A 20,161-nucleotide genomic window follows, 5' to 3' on the forward strand; every position below is an offset into this window, starting at 1 on the left:
TTTATATCTATCTGTATAGTCCATGACAGACATAGATAGGTTTTGGATGACCGTCATCGTACACTGGGATGTTATGCTATATATATATTCCTATTAGTTCTATGATAGTTTACTTTACATTGCGGTATTAACTAATATTACATTAGTTGAATGTGTTGTATGTACACCATTGTAATCATTAGAGTGGTACTTTCTATGGTTCTACACGATGACTGTCTCTATGTTTACACAAAGATCATGAAGCTCCTGAAGTTAAGGAAAATATTTATGGTAATATAATCCCTGACTATGTCATTATTAACTCAACCAGCACCCAAGGTTTCTAGCTGGAGGATAATGTTTTGGCCTGGAGGCTGTGTCAGTGTGTGTCCTGTACTGATTCTAGGAAGTCCTTATTAATGATTTTACAATCCTTAATGACTTTACAATCCTTAATGACTTTACAATCCTTAATGACTGAATCCTGTGTGTTGGAATTGTTGTTTCATGTTACATTCTAACACTGTTTAAAAACGTCTGACTGACGCCGGTCAGAATGAAACATACATCCTCACCCTTTATTGATTTGATGGTCTGTCATATTTTAACGTGAATAATTACCCTATAATACCATTACTGCCTGTTCATATCTTTCCCTCTTCTAGGTCGCCATTGTCATCAAGTATTTCTTTCAGTTTGGCTTCTTCCCCTTCAACCAGAACCCGAAGGTGGACGTGAATAAACCCTACCACCCTCCCAACATCATCGGAGTGGAGAAGAAAGACGGATACGTCGTCTACGACCTCATACAGCTTCTGGCGCTCTTCTTCCACAGGTCCATCCTGAAGGTACGGCTCAGAGAAAAGAGAGTGCTGATCTAGGATCAGTGTAGCCAATTTAGATTGTAGCGAGTGAGATTACACGGACAAGGGAGGATCTGATCCGAGATCAGCACTCCTGCCGTGAACATGGGACCTGGGATACTCCTGTTATTTAGCCGAGAAGCAGTGGGATGTGATGAGTGTCTGTTCTAGCTGTCTGAGATACAGCTTTGGATTCTGTTTGTTTGAGCTTATTGTACGAATGTATTGTATAGTATATTATATAATGTATAGTATAGTGTATAGTGTAATGTACTGTATAGCGCATAGTATAGCATAGTCTATAGTTTAGTGTATAGTATATTATAGTGGATTGTATAGTGTATAACACAGTGTATATTATAGGGGATTGTATAGTGTATAGTATGGTGGGTTGTATAGTGTATAGTATAGTATGGTGTATAGTATAGTGTGTAGTATAGTATGGTGTATAGTGGATTGTATTGTATAATTCATAGTATAGTCTATAGTGTATAGTATAGTATAGTGGAGTGTATAGTATTGTGGATTGTACAGTGGATTGTATAATGTATAATGTATAGTATAGTGTGTAGTATATTAAAGTGTATTGTGTATAGTATAGTATAGTGGATTTTACTGTGTTCATAATGAACTACCATGTTGTGAATTTGGTTGGCCGATTGATACGATCGAGAGTCATTGTTTACAACTCTTAAAACAATGTAATTGTTTGGTTTGTTCAACGTTCCTTCATACCCGACCTCTCCTCTACCTGCCACCACTTGGTTTGGTACAGAGCATTACCCTTGTGTCTCTTCTTTGTACTGCCCTGCCATAGTGTCATGGTCTATGGGACGAAGACAACCTTAAGGACACCAAGAAGGAGATACTCCGCAGGGACACTGAGTCAGAGGACGATGAGAGGAGGGAGACGGAGGCCACTCCCGTACCTTCCACCCCCCGCGAGAGGAAGGGGTCCACACAGACCCTCAGGTCTATTAACCTGGGCGTGGGCACCTCCGTGGACTCTGTACACGTCCCCGTGCACTACGTCCAGCAACAGCAGCAGACCTACCAGAGAAGGAAGAGCTCCAGTGGAGGGTCTCATATCTCCCACCGCTCAGTCCACTCTGTACGCTCCAAGAGAGGTCAGGAAAACTATTTGACTTGACTTAGCCTTTACTTTACAGTACTTTACAGTACTTTACAGTACTTTACGATTGACTTTATTTTAATAAAGCTCCATACTTTACTTAGTAGGGATGTAAAGATTTACCGATCTGTCCCTGGTTCAAATGTGAGTTGCGTGGGTCTGCGGGAGCCCAAACCAATCCAAATGACACATCAAGACGAGAAAATATTCAACCAAAACAAATCGCCGTCACAAATCGCCTTTTTTTTTTACTCACAAACGTCACAAATCGCCGTGACAACTAACACTTTTTTTTTACTCACAAACGTCACAAATCGCCGTGACTATTAACTAACTTACTTTACTTTGCCACTAACTTACTTTACTTAACTTTGCCACTAACTTACTTTACATAACTTTACTACTAACTTACTTTACTTAACTTTACCACTAACTTACTTTACTTAACTACTAACTAACCTACTTTACTTTGCCACTAACTTACTTTACTTAGCCACTAACTTACTTTACTTAACTTTACCACTAACTTACTTTACTTAACTTTACCATTAACTTACTTTACTTAACTTTACTACTAACAAACTTACTTTACTTTGCCACTAACTTACTTTACTTAGCCACTAACTTACTTTACTTAACTTTACTACTAACAAACTTAATTTACTTTGCCACTAACTTACTTTACTTAACTCTACTACTAACTCACTTACTTTACTTTGCCACTAACTTACTTTACTTAGCCACTAACTTACTTTACTTAACTTTACCACTAACTTACTTTACTTAACTCTACTACTAACTCACTTACTTTACTTTGCCACTAACTTACTTTACTTAGCCACTAACTTACTTTACTTTACTTAGCCACTAACTTACTTTACTTAACTTTACTACTAACTTACTTTACTTTACTTAGCCACTAACTTACTTTACTTTACTTTGCCACTAACTTACTTTACTTAACTTTACTACTGACTTACTTTACTTAGCCATTAACTTACTTTACTTAACATACTACTAACTGACTTTACTTTACTTTGCCACTAACTTACTTTACTTAACTTTACTACTAACAAACTTACTTTACTTAGCCACTAACTTACTTTACTTTACTTAGCCACTAACTTACTTTAAGTTTGAGAGAAATTGTGCATTCAACCCTATGTAAATCAGTGAGTTCTTAACGTATAGACTTAAAACTCAGGATTCTGTAGAAGCATACTCCAATGATGATATGTATTTACTTTTAGCTTCCTGTGCCAACCGGAAGTGCCATAATTGGTGTCAAAGGGGCTGTTTCGAAGGGTTAAAAAAGTCAAATCTTTCCAAAGCTTAATATGTGTGATTAGGTAACCCTCATGAACTGTAAATCAGTCATTCATCCCATCAGATTTCCAAGAAAAACTCACACACCCACACAGAAATGATGGAGTCACATACTAAGGGGCTTAGAGACAGACAGTGCCTGCAATAGTTACCGTTGTTCGAACTTTTAAAGAACCGTCAGACCTAGAGTTCTGAAAATTTAGAAACCTGTTCTAGAGCTCAGGTCGATAGTGCGTGGTGAGTTATGTGGCTCTAGAAGGTTCTCGGACCGAGAAACAGCCCCGTACATTTGCAATGACTTCAATTCATTTTGACCATTATGAAAATGGCGACATTTAGAAAAGTCCCAGAGTCGCAAGACTAGGTGCATTGAAACCGGCTCGGCCCATAGAGACAGACCCCGACGTTTCTGTCCGATAGCTCATTCAAGAACCCCGTAGCAAGGCATGGAAAAAAGTGGAATTTCAGCACCAATTAAGGTCTTGCTCGGGCACCGAATAACCTATCGAACCGAAACTCGGGATTCGGGTTCGCCTCACATAGGTCTACACATAATGTCAGAACTGGACCCGCAGCTAGAACGTAACTATGTGTTTTATGTTTTTAACTGAAGGCGCTGTGAATTATGGGCCTGCTCTGAAATATGTGATAGTTGGCTTCTAAACGAGTTGGAAAAAGTGAGTTTGGTGTCTGATGGTATCAGTTTGGTGTCTGAAAATATCTAATTGACTGATGGACACTGACTTGCTAGTTGACTTTTGTACATTTGCAATATGTTTAAACAGTGAGGTACCATCACCAAAAATGACATTCTGAAATCAACACCAACGAGCGATGGAGAGGAACCAGAATCACTGCCCGGCCATCCCGAGTTCATCTGCCCAGTCAATTTCGCATTCCTGCAGTATTTTTTAGTATGTCAAATGATGGTATATGCCCATTGAAACATATTGCAAATGCACAGTACATAGAATCCCAGTCATATGTTTCATGTTTCATGTTTAAATTTTTGGCTTACCAGGCGTGATTTTTCAAAACGGTTTTAAATGCTTTTAGGGGGCATCCAGACTTCCATGTCCGCTATGGGTGCACCATACTACGGCCCCAAGTCAATGGGGTCCGGCCTGAGTGATTTATGGAGGTTTTCAAAAAAAGTCAACAAATATTCTGTTTCATGTTTTGGGTTACCAGGCGTGATTTTTCAAAACGGTTTTAAATGCTTTTAGGGGGCATCCAGACTTCCATGTCCGCTATGGGTGCACCATACTACGGCCCCAAGTCAATGGGGTCCGGCCTGAGTGATATATGGAGGTTTTCAAAAAAAGTCCAAAAATATTCTATGTTTTTTCTTCTGGAAAATATTACATGTTTCATGTTTTGGGTTACCAGGCACGACTTTCAATAAGGTTTTTAATGCTTCATTTTGGCCTATTTAAAAATAAATCGTTATTTTCGACTTTTGACTTCCTATGAAATCATTTTGCAAATGGACAAAACATATGTCTTATGGACAAGTAAAAACAGTTATGGACAAGTAAAAACAGTTCTTATACGTGTGAAATTGACATAAAAATCGAAAGAATTCGAAAAACGGTCCAGAAAGCACTTTTTTAAAGGGGGTGATAAGTTTTTTCAAATTTTTTCTAATTTTCGACTTTTGACTTTTGACTTCCTATGAGATCATATTGCAAATGTACAAAACATATGCCTTATGTACAAGTAAAAAATAAAATAATAATTGTGATAATAAAATTTGACAAAAGTATGTTCATACAGTTCTTATAGATGTGTAATTGACATAAAAATCGAAAGAATTTCGAAAAACCGTCCAGAAAGCACCTTTTTAAGGGGGTGATAAGTTTTTACAAAAATGTTCAAATGTTCAAAATTTTACTCTTGGGTCTTGACTTGGTTTACATTTGCAATATGAAAAGTTACGGTAATGCGCACTCGCCATCTATAGGATTTTTGGAGTGATACAATTGGCATTTGCCATATAGCATTTGCAATCAGTTTTGGATGAAACGATGCCGAATTGAGTGGTATTGTCCATCGTGTATATGTTTTGGACGGTGCCAATGACTTCCCATGTTATTTTGTCCATTTCAGGGAGGTGTTCCCTTACTTACTTTACTTAACTTTACTACTAACAAACTTACTTTACTTTGCCACTAACTTACTTTACTTAACTTTACTACTGAGTTACTTTACTTAGCCATTAACTTACTTTACTTAACTTTACTACTAACTTACTTTACTTGACTTTGCCAGGTACAGTACAATAGGGTTGTAACATGCATTGCCATGGTTTCCCCAGGCAGCACTAACTCCAGGAACAGTAGCCATAGAGACGGGGGCGAGTCAGTGCAGCAGAAGACTAAGAAACAACTGATCAAGGAGAAACTCAGAGAACAGATGATCAAAGCCAAGACCTTCACTGTCAAAAGGTGGGATTGACTGGTTGAATGATTGATTGGTTGATCGATTGACTGATTAGTTGGTTGATTGGTTGATTGATTGTATTTGTATCATTGTCTCTCCAGGACCATGGAGGTGTACCTGCCCATCCGTCAGTTCTTCTACAACCTAGTCCATCCAGAGTACAGCGCTGTAACAGACGTCTATGTTCTCATGTTCCTGGCCGATACCATCGACTTCATCATCATCGTCTTCGGCTTCTCTGCTTTTGGGGTACGTATGCTGGTCTCTTTTGGGGTATGTCTAGTCTAGTCTCTGTTGGGGTATGTCTAGTCTCTGTTGGGGTAAGTACTGTCCTCTAGGGCTAGGGCTGTCCACTACCCCCACTAGGGTTAGAGTTAGTGAAAAGTTTGTTGAAATGTTGACAGTTACTTGAACATTTACCGTATCTGTCAGAAACTCCACGGGAGCAGACATCACTTCCTCTCATCTTATCTTTTCTTATCTGTCAGAAACACTCCACGGGAGCAGACATCACTTCCTCTCATCTTGCCTTATCTTTTATAATCCTTTCTGCCAGAAACACTCAGCGGGAGCAGACATCACGTCGTCCCTGTCGGAGGACCAGGTTCCCGGGGCCTTCCTGGTGATGGTTCTGATCCAGTTTGGGACCATGGTGGTGGACCGGGCCCTCTACCTCAAGAAGACAGTGCTGGGGAAGGTCATCTTCCAGGTGGTCCTGGTATTCGGGATACACTTCTGGATGTTCTTCATCCTCCCCGGACTCTCTGAGAGGTAAATACTCACCTTGTGATGTTAATTGGTTAATTGGTTAATTAGTTATGGGATCCACTTCTGGATGTTCTTCATCCTGCCCGGACTCTCTGAGAGGTAAATACTCACCTTGTGATGTTAATTGGTTAATTGGTTAATTGGTTAATTAGTTATGGGATACACTTCTGGATTTTCTTCATCCTGCCCGGACTCTCTGAGAGGTAAATACTCACCTTGTGATGTTAATTGGTTAATTGGTTAATTAGTTATGGGATACACTTCTGGATGTTCTTCATCCTGCCCGGACTCTCTGAGAGGTAAATACTCACCTTGTGATGTTAATTGGTTAATTGGTTAATTGGTTAATTGGTTAATTAGTTATGGGATACACTTCTGGATGTTCTTCATCCTGCCCGGAGTCACTGAGAGGTAAATACTCACCTTGTGATGTTAATTGGTTAATTGGTTAATTGGTTAATTAGTTATGGGATACACTTCTGGATGTTCTTCATCCTGCCCGGAGTCACTGAGAGGTTAATACTCTCCTTCATGGAGTAAATTAGTAAATACATCCAATTTATTGGTTGATTTAATGAATTAGTTGTTGAATTGGTTTATTTTGTAAACATATCCAGTTCTTTCAGATCTCCCTAAGGGGGGTAGGGGCCTCGTGATTGATTAAGAATGTTTCATTAGTAGCAGTGTTTGTCATTAGTAACCTTGCTTATCAGTATTTATACCTCTGTCCACTTTGCAGGCGTTTCAATGAGAACACAGTAGCCAAGCTATGGTACTGTATCAAGTGTATCTACTTTGGGCTGTCAGCCTATCAAATCCGCTGTGGCTACCCCACCAGAGTCCTGGGTAACTTCCTCACCAAGAGCTACAACTACGCCAACCTCTTCCTGTTTCAAGGGTGAGTTAGGACAAGGGGTTTCCCAACTTTATTTTTGGGGCCACAGACCGACTACGTCAACCTATTCCTGTTTCAAGGGTGAGTTAGGACAAGGGGTTCCTCAACTTTATTTTGGGCCCACAGACCCGAATTTGTGAAAGCAAATTCATCAGGTATCCCTCAAAATCAGAACACAACCCCGACTTTAGAATGCGATAAAAAAAATTGCATGCAATGAGTTTTACTATGACTACTGTAGAGCATGGCCGGACTGCGGTTTAAAAGCTAATTTATAACTTAGAGAACTATTTATAACTTGTCAGAAATGTCCAGATCAACTAGGCCATGTCAGTTAGTTTTTTTTTAAGCCGATAGATATTGTTGCAATGTTTGAGTCACTCAAATATCAAATGAATACACATTAGACATTGCAAAATGTATAGAATTGTAAGAAAATTAGCTTTAAAACCTCAAAATGTTCTCTGTACCTCATGACAAAATGTGTAGAATTGGGGGAAATAAGCTTTAAACCTGCAAAAAAAAATTCTCTCTGGCAACAAGAAGGGAGTGAACAGTACTTGTACCCATAGAAATAGACGTGGTGTGGGATTGGGGGGTCGGGATGTTCCCCAATGATGGAAAGGGGGGGAGGGGGGGGGCCTGAGTGAAAAGGTTTGGGGAACCTCTGCTCTAACCTTGTTCCACAGACCCCCTTGGCCAAATTCATTGAATCTGTTGTAGCAGGGAACCTGGAACCTGGCCAGGTTCCCTGCATTACCTTCGCGAGGACCCAAGTTTGGGAAACATTGAGTTAGGACACTGTAAGGTGTAGTAGGACATTCAACTCACACATTCAACATACAGTAGTATATCACTGTTGTACAGTGTGCAAGTCTCAAATTACTCTCTATTCCCTTTATAGTGTGAACCAGTGTTGTAGTACTTGAGTCCAAGAATCTGACTTGACTTGGACTCCAAGTCACAATTATACTGTATATGAGAAATAGGCTGTGATTTGAGAGCCAGTGTCAAAACACAGGTGTGTTTGTGTGCGTTCCCCTTCCAGGTTCCGTCTGATCCCGTTCCTGACTGAGCTGCGTGCGGTGATGGACTGGGTCTGGACTGACACCTCCCTGTCCTTATCCTCTTGGATCTGTGTGGAAGACATCTACGCTCACATCTTCGTCCTCAAGTGCTGGAGGGAGTCAGAGAGAGTAGGTTGTGTATCCTCCTTGTTCATGTGTCTGTGGGACAAACAGGGGTTCGAACACGAGCTCTGCCCACTGCGTCACTGTTAGCTTAGCCCACTCAGCTAAAGCTTAAGAAGGCGGACAGCCTTCATCCCAAATGGCATCCCAAATGGCATCATATTCCCTATATAGTGCACTACTTTTGACCAGGACCCATTGGCACCATATTGCCTATGGACTATTTGGGCCCTGGTCACTTTATACGGAACAAGGTCGCCATTTCAGAGGTACCCTCAGTCCATAACTATAGTCCTCCTCTCCCCCCTCTCCTCCAGAGATACCCTCAGCCGCGGGGCCAAGCGAAGAAGCCTGTGGTGAAGTATGGGATGGGAGGGATGATCGTCATGCTTCTGATCTGTATCATCTGGTTCCCTCTACTCTTCATGTCTCTGGTCAAGTCTGTGGTGGGGGTGGTCAACAAACCCCTGGACGTCTCCTTCTCCATCACCCTGGCCGGGTTCCAGGTATTGTAAAATAACTAAGGCTCTACTACTGATAGATCCATCAGTTGATCGGGTTCGAGATTAATCCGTCTGTCCGTCTGTCCATCAGTCAGACAGACAGTCCAGTCTATTAGGACATTAGTTGTGCATTATGGGTACATTGGAATTGACCCAACCTGTTTGGTGACCTGCTGCTCTGTAGATTGCATCCTAATATTGTGTTTTCCAGCCCATAGAGATAGTTAGAGAACTCATCTTTGTAGCTGTGCCATTGTGGCGTTTGTGACAGCACCCACGATTAAAAATATCTCCATTGTGAATTTGTCAATTTTCTTATTATTATTTTTATAATTTTTTAAGTGTATAGCTAATATTGGTGATATATAGCCACCTGTCCATGCTAAAACGGTTTACATCAGAGATAAGTCGTCTATCTGTGTCCATCTTTTCCAGCCCATCTTCACAATGAGTGCTCAGCAGAACCAGCTCAGAGAAGTCTCCAACCATGAATTCCATGGCACCTTCATGAGGTCATATCTCAGCGACCCTGTAAGTGCACGGTTACAAGTATTTTATGCAACTACTATATGTGTCGTCTCACTGGGTTGGTAGGCCGAGCATAGGGTAAATCTCCATTGTAACAGAGGGACAATATTCTCGTCCCTCCTCTCCTCTGTACAGGATGCGATGCAGTGGTTGGAGTCATACATGCCAGAGGACCTGACCATAGCTGAGTTGGAGGGCAGCTCTAACAGTCTGTGGACCATCAGTCCTCCCAGTAGAACTAACATCATGAAGATGCTCAGCTCCAAGGAACAATTCCCCGTCACTTTAGCTTGGTCTATCCAACGGTAAGAACAGTTCCCCGTCACTGTAGCTTGGTCTATCCAACGGTAAGAACAGTTCCCCATCACTGTAGCTTGGTTTATCCAACGGTAAGAACAGTTCCCCCATCACTGTAGCTTGGTCTATCTAACGGTAAGAACAGTTCCCCATCACTGTAGCTTGGTCTATCCAACGGTAAGAACAGTTCCCCATCACTGTAGCTTGGTTTATCCAACGGTAAGAACAGTTCCCCCATCACTGTAGCTTGGTCTATCCAACGGTAAGAACATTCCCCCATCACTGTAGCTTGGTCTGTCCAGCAGTAAGAACAGTTCCCCATCACTGTAGCTTGGTCTATCCAACGGTAAGAACAGTTCCCGTTACTGTAGCTTGGTCTGTCCAACGGTAAGAACAGTTCCCCCATCACTGTAGCTTGGTCTATCCAACGGTAAGAACAGTCCCCCATCACTGTAGCTTGGTCTGTCCAGCAGTAAGAACAGTTCCCCATCACTGTAGCTTGGTCTATCCAACGGTAAGAACAGTTCCCGTTACTGTAGCTTGGTCTGTCCAACGGTAAGAACAGTTCCTCATCACTGTAGCTTGGTCTGTCCAGCAGTAAGAACAGTCCCCCATCACTGTAGCTTGGTCTATCCAACGGTAAGAACAGTCCCCCATCACTGTAGCTTGGTCTGTCCAGCAGTAAGAACAGTCCCCCATCACTGTAGCTTGGTCTATCCAACGGTAAGAACAGTTCCCCATCATTGTAGCTTGGTCTATCCAACGGTAAGAACAGTTCCCCATCACTGTAGCTTGGTCTATCCAACGGTAAGAACAGTCCCCCATCACTGTAGCTTGGTCTATCCAACGGTAAGAACAGTTCCCCATCACTGTAGCTTGGTCTATCCAGCGGTAAGAACAGTTCCCCATCACTGTAGCTTGGTTTATCCAACGGTAAGAACAGTCCCCCATCACTGTAGCTTGGTCTATCTAACGGTAAGAACAGTTCCCCATCACTGTAGCTTGGTCTATCCAACGGTAAGAACAGTTCCCCATCACTGTAGCTTGGTCTAACCAGCGGTAAGAACAGTTCCTCATCACTGTAGCTTGGTCTAACCAGCGGTAAGAACAGTTCCCCATCACTGTAGCTTGGTCTATCCAGAAAAGTTTCATCGTTGGACAGCATTGGACAGCATTGGACATCATTGGACAGCATTGGACAGCATTGGACAGCATTGGACAGCATTGGACAGCATTTGACAGCATTTGACAGCATTGGACAGCATTGGACAGCATTAGACAGCATTGGACAGCATTGGACAGCATTGGACAGCATTAGACAGCATTGGACAGCATTGGACAGCATTGGACAGCATTGGACAGCATTGGACATCATTGGACAGCATTGGACAGCATTTGACATCATTAGACAGCATTAGACAGCATTGCACATCATTGCACAGCGTTGGACAGCATTGGACAGCATTGCACATCATTGCATGCACGATAGAACAGCAGAGTAGAATGCAAATACATTCGTACCTTCTGATTGGTCCCAGAAACCGATGCGGGAGCCTGACGAACAGGCCGAGGCTACGGGAGCCTGACGAACCGGCCGGGGCTGCGGGAGCCTGACGAACCGGCCGAGGCTGCGGGAGCCTGACAAACAGGCCGAGGCTGCGGGAGCCTGACGAACCGGCCGAGGCTGCGGGAGCCTGACGAACCGGCCGAGGCTGCGGGAGCCTGACGAACAGGCCGAGGCTGCGGGAGCCTGACGAACCGGCCGAGGCTGCGGGAGCCTGACGAACAGGCCGAGGCTGCGGGAGCCTGACGAACCGGCCGAGGCTGCGGGAGCCTGACGAACAGGCCGAGGCTGCGGGAGCCTGACGAGTAGTCTATTTCAGAAGAACAGATGCTCTGAGTTGTCCTTATTTTAGGCCCTGATCTGGCTATGCCATATGATCTGGCTATGCCCTGATCTGGCTATGCCATAGCCACATAGCTGAATAAAATCTAAACGATTTGAGGGAGTACGCACATGTGGCTATTCTGTGTATACGGAGAACTAACATGAATAACATACATGTCGATCTCCTCTGGCTCAAAATAGAGGTATTGACATGTTGAAAGCACCTGGCTGTCTGTTTAAATGACTAGCACACAGCTCAGATACCCATGCATAAACCACAAGACATGCCACAAGGGGTCTATTTATAACGCACGGGTACTACACGGAGCCATGACTACATGGAACTCGATTCCACATCAAGAAACTCCTGCAAGCAAGTGAAATCAGATTTTTTTTAAACGGATAAAATGGAACAACGCAGACTGTTATCGAGACACACACACACAGGCACACACACTGTAACGTCCGTCGTTGGAATGAGACCAAAGCGCAGCGTGGAAAGTGTTCACGATTTAATGTTCACAAAAACACTCAAACAGAAATGACAAAAGGAGAAAACGAAAGCACACAGTTCTGTCAGGGAAACAACCTAAACAGAAAACAACACCCCACAAAACCCAAACGGAAAATGACAACTTATATATGATCCCCAATCAGAGACAACGATAGACAGCTGCCTCTGATTGGGAACCACACACGGCAAAACAACAAAGAAATAGAAAACATAGATTTTCCCACCCGAGTCACACCCTGACCAAACCAAACATAGAGAATAAATAAGGATCTCTAAGGTCAGGGCGTGACACACACACACTAGCACACGTATTTTACAGACACGTACATTGTATTGTACATATGTTATTTAATATTCTGTTTGATTTTCTGTGATGTAAATACCTTGATGTGTTTTTTTTGCTGGACCCCAGGAAGAGTAGCTGCTGCCTTGGAAGGAACTAATGGGGATCCATAATAAACCCCAGGAAGAGTAGCTGCTGCCTTGGCAGGAACTAATGGGGATCCGTAATAAACCCCAGGAAGAGTAGCCGCTGCCTTGGCAGGAACTAATGGGGATCCATAATAAACCCCAGGAAGAGTAGCTGCTGCCTTGGAAGGAACTAATGGGGATCCATAATAAACCCCAGGAAGAGTAGCCACTACCTTGGCAGGAACTAATGGGGATCCATAATAAACCCCAGGAAGAGTAGCTGCTGCCTTGGCAGGAACTAATGGGGATCCGTAATAAACCCCAGGAAGAGTAGCCGCTGCCTTGGCAGGAACTAATGGGGATCCATAATAAACCCCAGGAAGAGTAGCTGCTGCCTTGGAAGGAACTAATGGGGATCCATAATAAACCCCAGGAAGAGTAGCCACTACCTTGGCAGGAACTAATGGGGATCCATAATAAACCCCAGGAAGAGTAGCTGCTGCCTTGTCAGGAACTAATGGGGATCCATAATAAACCTTAGGAAGAGTAGCCACTACCTTGGCAGGAACTAATGGGGATCCATAATAAACCCCAGGAAGAGTAGCTGCTGCCTTGGCAGGAACTAATGGGGATCCATAATAAATACAAATACAAATGATGACCAAGTCAGACTATGTATGCAGCGAATGATCAGGCAAAGGTTATAGATGTTCTGTATTGTCTGAAACAGGAACCAGACTCTGGGAGCGAAGGCTGAGTTTTCTACGGGGAAGAAGGTCATGTTTCTGGATGATAAGACCAAGCTGGAGCTATTCCTACTGCTCAATGGGACCAGAAAAGACGGAGTGTGAGTTTACTTTTAATTCATGTATTTGTCAATTAACTATTTTTTTTTTTAAATCAAACTACTTTTATTTTAAAAACCAATCTGAAATATTAGTGACTGTATTCCCTTCCCAGATGTTAGTAACAGCCTGTTGTATTCCTCTGTTGCCAGGGTGATAAAACATGGCTTCCCTCGGTATCTCCGAGCCCCTACTGACTCTGAGGCCAAACCCATACAACAGCTGTGTAAAGGTAAAGCAGCATTTAAACATCTCAATACACTTTACACTAGGCAAATATACAATAAAATACATGAAAAAAAACAAGACATTAGTCTATCTCTATCTATATATCTGACTTTCATGATGGTGATGTTATAATGTTGTTAGTTGTCAATCGTCTTGTCTTATCGTGTTAATTGCTTGTTGTCAATAGTGTTATTGTGTAGGGCTTGAATCAATACGTATCGTCGAAGTTCTGCGCTATAGTGCGATTGAAATTTAAAGGCAATGTTCCCGCGTTTGTGAAGACTGCATTCACAGCAAACGCTCAATCGGAAATTACCTTTAAATTTAAATTTGCGCTATAGAATCGAGCTGTGTTTGTTGTCAACCATGCTATTTTGAAGACAAAAGGCACCTTTCCACATTGTGTGGACTAAAGTTTATGTTTATGTTTATGAACATTAAAAACACAATGGTATTATATTGCGTTCTATTTGTTTCCTCCAGAGGAAGAATTCATCACTTTGGCTTTGGAGCGATTCCATAACGACTCAGCGGAGGTCCAGGAGTGGTGGATCGTGAACCAGACTAGTCCGGGAAAGATCAACGTTCGTAGCCCCAAGAATCTGTACGACGCTGGACTGGAGCTCTATGTCTTCAGCGACCAGGTCAGCCCTCCTAGTCTGGGCTTCCTGGCTGGATACGGGTGAGTAGACCAAATATAGCATAGCATCACATGAAATCATGTGAAATCTCTACCCTGGCAGTGTTTGCTAGCTAGCCCATCGTTTTCTCATCAGCCCAACATTTTTGTCTTTGATGAAGAAAGTGTCAAAATAGCAGATATGGTCGGAGTACCATTGAATAATAAAACCAATAGCCCGTGGTATGAGACAAGGGTATCTCCACTTCTTTTCACACTTTGTAATTATTTAGCTTTAAAGAGCGACTTAACGCACCGATTCTGGTAACCTGATATCTGTATATATATCTATCTGTATATATATATATCTGTATATATATATATATCTGTATATATATATATATATATATCTCTATCTATAGATCTGTATATATATATATATATATATCTATAGATCTGTATATATATATATCTCTATCTATAGATCAAAAAATCTATCTATCTATATAGATCTATCTGTCTATCTATCTACTGTATCTATAGATCTATCTACTGTATCTATAGATCTATCTACTGTATCTATAGATCTATCTATATCTTATATATATCTCTCTATTGTATCTATCTCTCTCTCTATTGTATCTATCTATCTACTGTATCTATAGATCCATCTCTATTTATCTCTCTATTGTATCTACTGTATCTATAGACCTATCTATCTATTTATCTATATCTATATCCACAAAGGAGAAAGGGATGAGTTTCTGACGCTAAAGTAGAAACCACAGTTCTGCTCATCATGTAATTTACATCCTGTCACTGTTGTTACTGACATATTTGACATTCTGATTACCTCAAATACAGGAATACCGTTTAAATACGCAGCTCAATGTAAAAACATTCTCTCAGCAACATTATCAATACACAGCATTCTGTAGAGCTGCGTCTGGGTCAGGAGTGTGAGAGGGAGAGGCTGCACACGGGTAGGAAATTACTTTGGGGTTGGGGGTCTTTGGGGGTAGGGAAGGTCTTTGGGGGTGGGGGTCTTTGGGGGTAGGGAAGGTATTTGGGGTTGGGGGTCTTTGGGTGTAGGGAAGGTCTTTGGGGGTGGGGGTCTTTAGGGGTAGGGAAGGTCTTTGGGGGTGGGGGTCGTTGGGGGTAGGGAAGGTCTTTGGGGGTGGGGGTCTTTGGGGGTAGGGGTGGTCTTTGGGGGGTAAGAAATGTCTTTGGGGTGGGGGGGGCGCGGGTCTTTGGGGGGTGGGGAAATGTCTTTGGGGGACAGACCAGACAGTTTGACTGGGCTTGCCAATGGAAGTTAGATCCTTAACTGCCTAATTTCTGAAGCCTACAGTTGATCAGATTATAAAAACCTGCCATTTTGCCTTTTTATCATCCCAAAGAGCTATAGTTGGAGTATCACTGAGACAGTCCAACATCTGTTGTCTTTCTGCATAATTTACAGCCATCCAGTTCTCGCCTAAATGCAAGAGCCTGTCTTGCAACACTGGTGTGCATGCATGAACCTCAGCTCCTTGCATTCCAGTGGAAAAGCCAAGAGTGGACTATTCCAGGATCTTGTGTGACATCTACGGCCATAACAACAACTACTATTCCAGGATGTTGTGGGAGATCTAGGGCCATAACAACAACTACTATTCCAGGATGTTGTGGGAGATCCAGGGCCATACCAACAACTTCTATGCCAGGATGTTGTGGGAGATCCAGGGCCATAACAACAACTACTATTCCAGGATGTTGTGGGAGATCCCGGGCCATACCAACAACTACTATTCCAGGATGTTGTGGGAGATCCAGGGCCATACCAACAACTACTAATCCAGGATGTTGTGGGAGATCTATGGTCCTACCAACAACTACTATTCCAGGATGTTGTGGGAGATCTAGGGCCATAACAACAACTACTGTTCCAGGATGTTGTGGGAGATCCAGGGTCATACCAACAACTACTATTCCAGGATGTTGTGGGAGATCTAGGGCCATACCAACAACTACTATTCCAGGATGTTGTGGGAGATCTAGGGCCATACCAACAACTACTGTTCCAGGATTTTGTGGGAGATCCAGGGCCATAACAACAACTACTGTTCCAGGATGTTGTGGGAGATCTAGGGCAATAACAACAACCACTGTTCCAGGATGTTGTGGGAGATCCAGGGTCATACCAACAACTACTATTCCAGGATGTTGTGGGAGATCTAGGGCCATACCAACAACTACTATTCCAGGATGTTGTGGGAGATCCAGGGCCATACCAACAACTACTATTCCAGGATGTTGTGGGAGATCTATGGTCCTACCAACAACGACTATTCCAGGATGTTGTGGGAGATCTAGGGCCATACCAACAACTACTATTCCAGGATGTTGTGGGAGATCTAGGGCCATACCAACAACTACTATTCCAGGATGTTGTGGGAGATCCAGGGCCATACCAACAACTACTATTCCAGGATGTTGTGGGAGATCCAGGGCCATACCAACAACTACTGTTCCAGGATGTTGTGGGAGATCTAGGGCCATACCAACAACTACTATTACAGGATGTTGTATGAGATCTAGGGCCATACCAACAACTACTATTCCAGGATGTTGTGGGAGATCCCGGGCCATACCAACAACTACTATTACAGGATGTTGTGGGAGATCCAGGGCCATACCAACAACTACTATTCCAGGATGTTGTGGGAGATCTAGGGCCATACCAACAACTACTATTCCAGGATGTTGTGGGAGATCCAGGGCCATACCAACAACTACTATTACAGGATGTTGTGGGAGATCTAGGGCCATACCAACAACTACTATTCCTGGATGTTGTGGGAGATCTAGGGCCATAACAACAACTACTGTTCCAGGATGTTGTGGGAGATCTAGGGCCAGACCAACAACTACTGTTCCAGGATGTTGTGGGAGATCTAGGGCCATACCAACAACTACTATTACAGGATGTTGTGGGAGATCTAGGGCCATACCAACAACTACTATTACAGGATGTTGTATGAGATCTAGGGCCATAACAACAACTACTATTCCAGGATGTTGTGGGAGATCCAGGGCCATACCAACAACTACTATTACAGGATGTTTTGGGAGATCTAGGGCCATACCAACAACTACTATTCCAGGATGTTGTGGGAGATCTAGGGCCATACCAACAACTACTATTCCAGGATGTTGTGGGAGATCCCGGGCCATACCAACAACTACTATTACAGGATGTTGTGGGAGATCTAGGGCCATAACAACAACTACTATTACAGGATGTTGTGGGAGATCTAGGGCCAGACCAACAACTACTATTCCAGGATGTTGTGGGAGATCCAGGGCCATACCAACAACTACTATTCCAGGATGTTGTGGGAGATCTAGGGCCATAACAACAACTACTATTCCAGGATGTTGTGGGAGATCCAGGGCCATACCAACAACTACTATTACAGGATGTTGTGGGAGATCTAGGGCCATACCAACAACTACTATTCCTGGATGTTGTGGGAGATCTAGGGCCATAACAACAACTACTGTTCCAGGATGTTGTGGGAGATCTAGGGCCATACCAACAACTACTGTTCCAGGATGTTGTGGGAGATCTAGGGCCATACCAACAACTACTATTACAGGATGTTGTGGGAGATCTAGGGCCATACCAACAACTACTATTACAGGATGTTGTATGAGATCTAGGGCCATAACAACAACTACTATTCCAGGATGTTGTGGGAGATCCAGGGCCATACCAACAACTACTATTACAGGATGTTGTGGGAGATCTAGGGCCATACCAACAACTACTATTCCAGGATGTTGTGGGAGATCTAGGGCCATACCAACAACTACTATTCCAGGATGTTGTGGGAGATCTAGGGCCATAACAACAACTACTATTCCAGGATGTTGTGGGAGATCCCGGGTCCTACCAACAACTTCTATTCCAGGATGTTGTGGGAGATCCAGGGCCATAACAACAACTACTATTCCAGGATGTTGTGGGAGATCTAGGGCCATACCAACAACTACTATTCCAGGATGTTGTGGGAGATCTAGGGCCATACCAACAACTACTATTCCAGGATGTTGTGGGAGATCTAGGGCCATAACAACAACTACTGTTCCAGGATGTTGTGGGAGATCTAGGGCCATACCAACAACTACTATTCCAGGATGTTGTGGGAGATCCAGGGCCATAACAACAACTACTATTCCAGGATGTTGTGGGAGATCTAGGGCCATACCAACAACTACTATTCCAGGATGTTGTGGGAGATCCAGGGCCATACCAATAACTACTATTCCAGGATGTTGTGGGAGATCTAGGGCCATACCAACAACTACTGTTCCAGGATGTTGTGGGAGATCCAGGTTCATAACAACAACTACTATTCCAGGATGTTGTGGGAGATCTAGGGCCATACCAACAACTACTGTTCCAGGATGTTGTGGGAGATCTAGGGCCAGACCAACAACTACTGTTCCAGGATGTTGTGGGAGATCTAGGGCCATACCAACAACTACTATTCCAGGATGTTGTGGGAGATCTAGGGCCATAACAACAACTACTGTTCCAGGATGTTGTGGGAGATCTAGGGCCATACCAACAACTACTATTCCTGGATGTTGTGGGAGATCTAGGGCCATACCAACAACTACTATTCCTGGATGTTGTGGGAGATCTAGGGCCATACCAACAACTACTTTTCCTGGATGTTGTGGGAGATCCAGGTTCATAACAACAACTACTATTCCTGGATGTTGTGGGAGATCTAGGGCCATACCAATAACTACTATTCCAGGATGTTGTGGGAGATCTAGGGCCATACCAACAACTACTGTTCCAGGATGTTGTGGGAGATCCAGGTTCATAACAACAACTACTATTCCAGGATGTTGTGGGAGATCTAGGGCCATACCAACAACTACTGTTCCAGGATGTTGTGGGAGATCTAGGGCCATACCAACAACTACTATTCCAGGATGTTGTGGGAGATCTAGGGCCATAACAACAACTATTGTTCCAGGATGTTGTGGGAGATCTAGGGCCATACCAACAACTACTATTCCAGGATGTTGTGGGAGATCTAGGGCCATACCAACAACTACTATTCCTGGATGTTGTGGGAGATCTAGGGCCATACCAACAACTACTATTCCTGGATGTTGTGGGAGATCTAGGGCCATAACAACAACCAGGGCAAAAACCTGGCTGGTCAGTAGCATTCCAACATCACATGTTCCTGCACTTTGGTCATCACCTCTACAGTGTATACATACACCATAGAGATCCTATTAAATTACTCATTCTTAATTCTATGGCAAACACATTTCTGCTACATGACCACCATAGCTATTCCTTTGTAGAACACTTGGTAGCCAACTAATAATGTTGTGTAGTTGCATGAACAGTGTATCAACTAGCTGTCAGTGTCAGTGTCCTCCCTATCAGCTAGCTGTCAGTGTCAGTATCCTCCCTATCAGCTAGCTGTCAGTGTCAGTGTCCTCCCTATCAACTAGCTGTCAGTGTCAGTGTCCTACCTATCAGCTAGCTGTCAGTGTCAGTGTCCTCCCTATCAACTAGCTGTCAGTGTCAGTTCCCTCCCTATCAACTAGCTGTCAGTGTCAGTGTCCTACCTATCAGCTAGCTGTCAGTGTCAGTGTCCTCCCTATCAACTAGCTGTCAGTGTCAGTGTCCTACCTATCAGCTAGCTGTCAGTGTCA

At 43.2% G+C, this 20,161-nt stretch overlaps 1 protein-coding gene across 1 annotated transcript in view; it reads left to right on the forward strand.

Annotated features, from left to right (window-relative positions):
- LOC129813406 (piezo-type mechanosensitive ion channel component 2-like) overlaps positions 1-20,161 on the forward strand; it is a 57,978-nt gene that overhangs the window by 28,909 nt on the left and 8,908 nt on the right. Inside the window, exons 18-30 of the mRNA XM_055865742.1 lie at positions 645-827; positions 1,660-1,969; positions 5,618-5,747; positions 5,844-5,991; positions 6,299-6,513; positions 7,250-7,408; positions 8,454-8,601; positions 8,913-9,101; positions 9,534-9,629; positions 9,762-9,931; positions 13,467-13,583; positions 13,734-13,813; positions 14,293-14,491. Coding sequence (XP_055721717.1) covers positions 645-827; positions 1,660-1,969; positions 5,618-5,747; positions 5,844-5,991; positions 6,299-6,513; positions 7,250-7,408; positions 8,454-8,601; positions 8,913-9,101; positions 9,534-9,629; positions 9,762-9,931; positions 13,467-13,583; positions 13,734-13,813; positions 14,293-14,491 — 2,144 coding nt within the window. The remainder of the gene's footprint in view (positions 1-644; positions 828-1,659; positions 1,970-5,617; positions 5,748-5,843; positions 5,992-6,298; positions 6,514-7,249; positions 7,409-8,453; positions 8,602-8,912; positions 9,102-9,533; positions 9,630-9,761; positions 9,932-13,466; positions 13,584-13,733; positions 13,814-14,292; positions 14,492-20,161) is intronic.

This window comes from Salvelinus fontinalis, chromosome 16, assembly GCF_029448725.1.
Source record: "Salvelinus fontinalis isolate EN_2023a chromosome 16, ASM2944872v1, whole genome shotgun sequence".
NCBI classification, from domain to species: Eukaryota; Metazoa; Chordata; class Actinopteri; order Salmoniformes; family Salmonidae; genus Salvelinus; species Salvelinus fontinalis.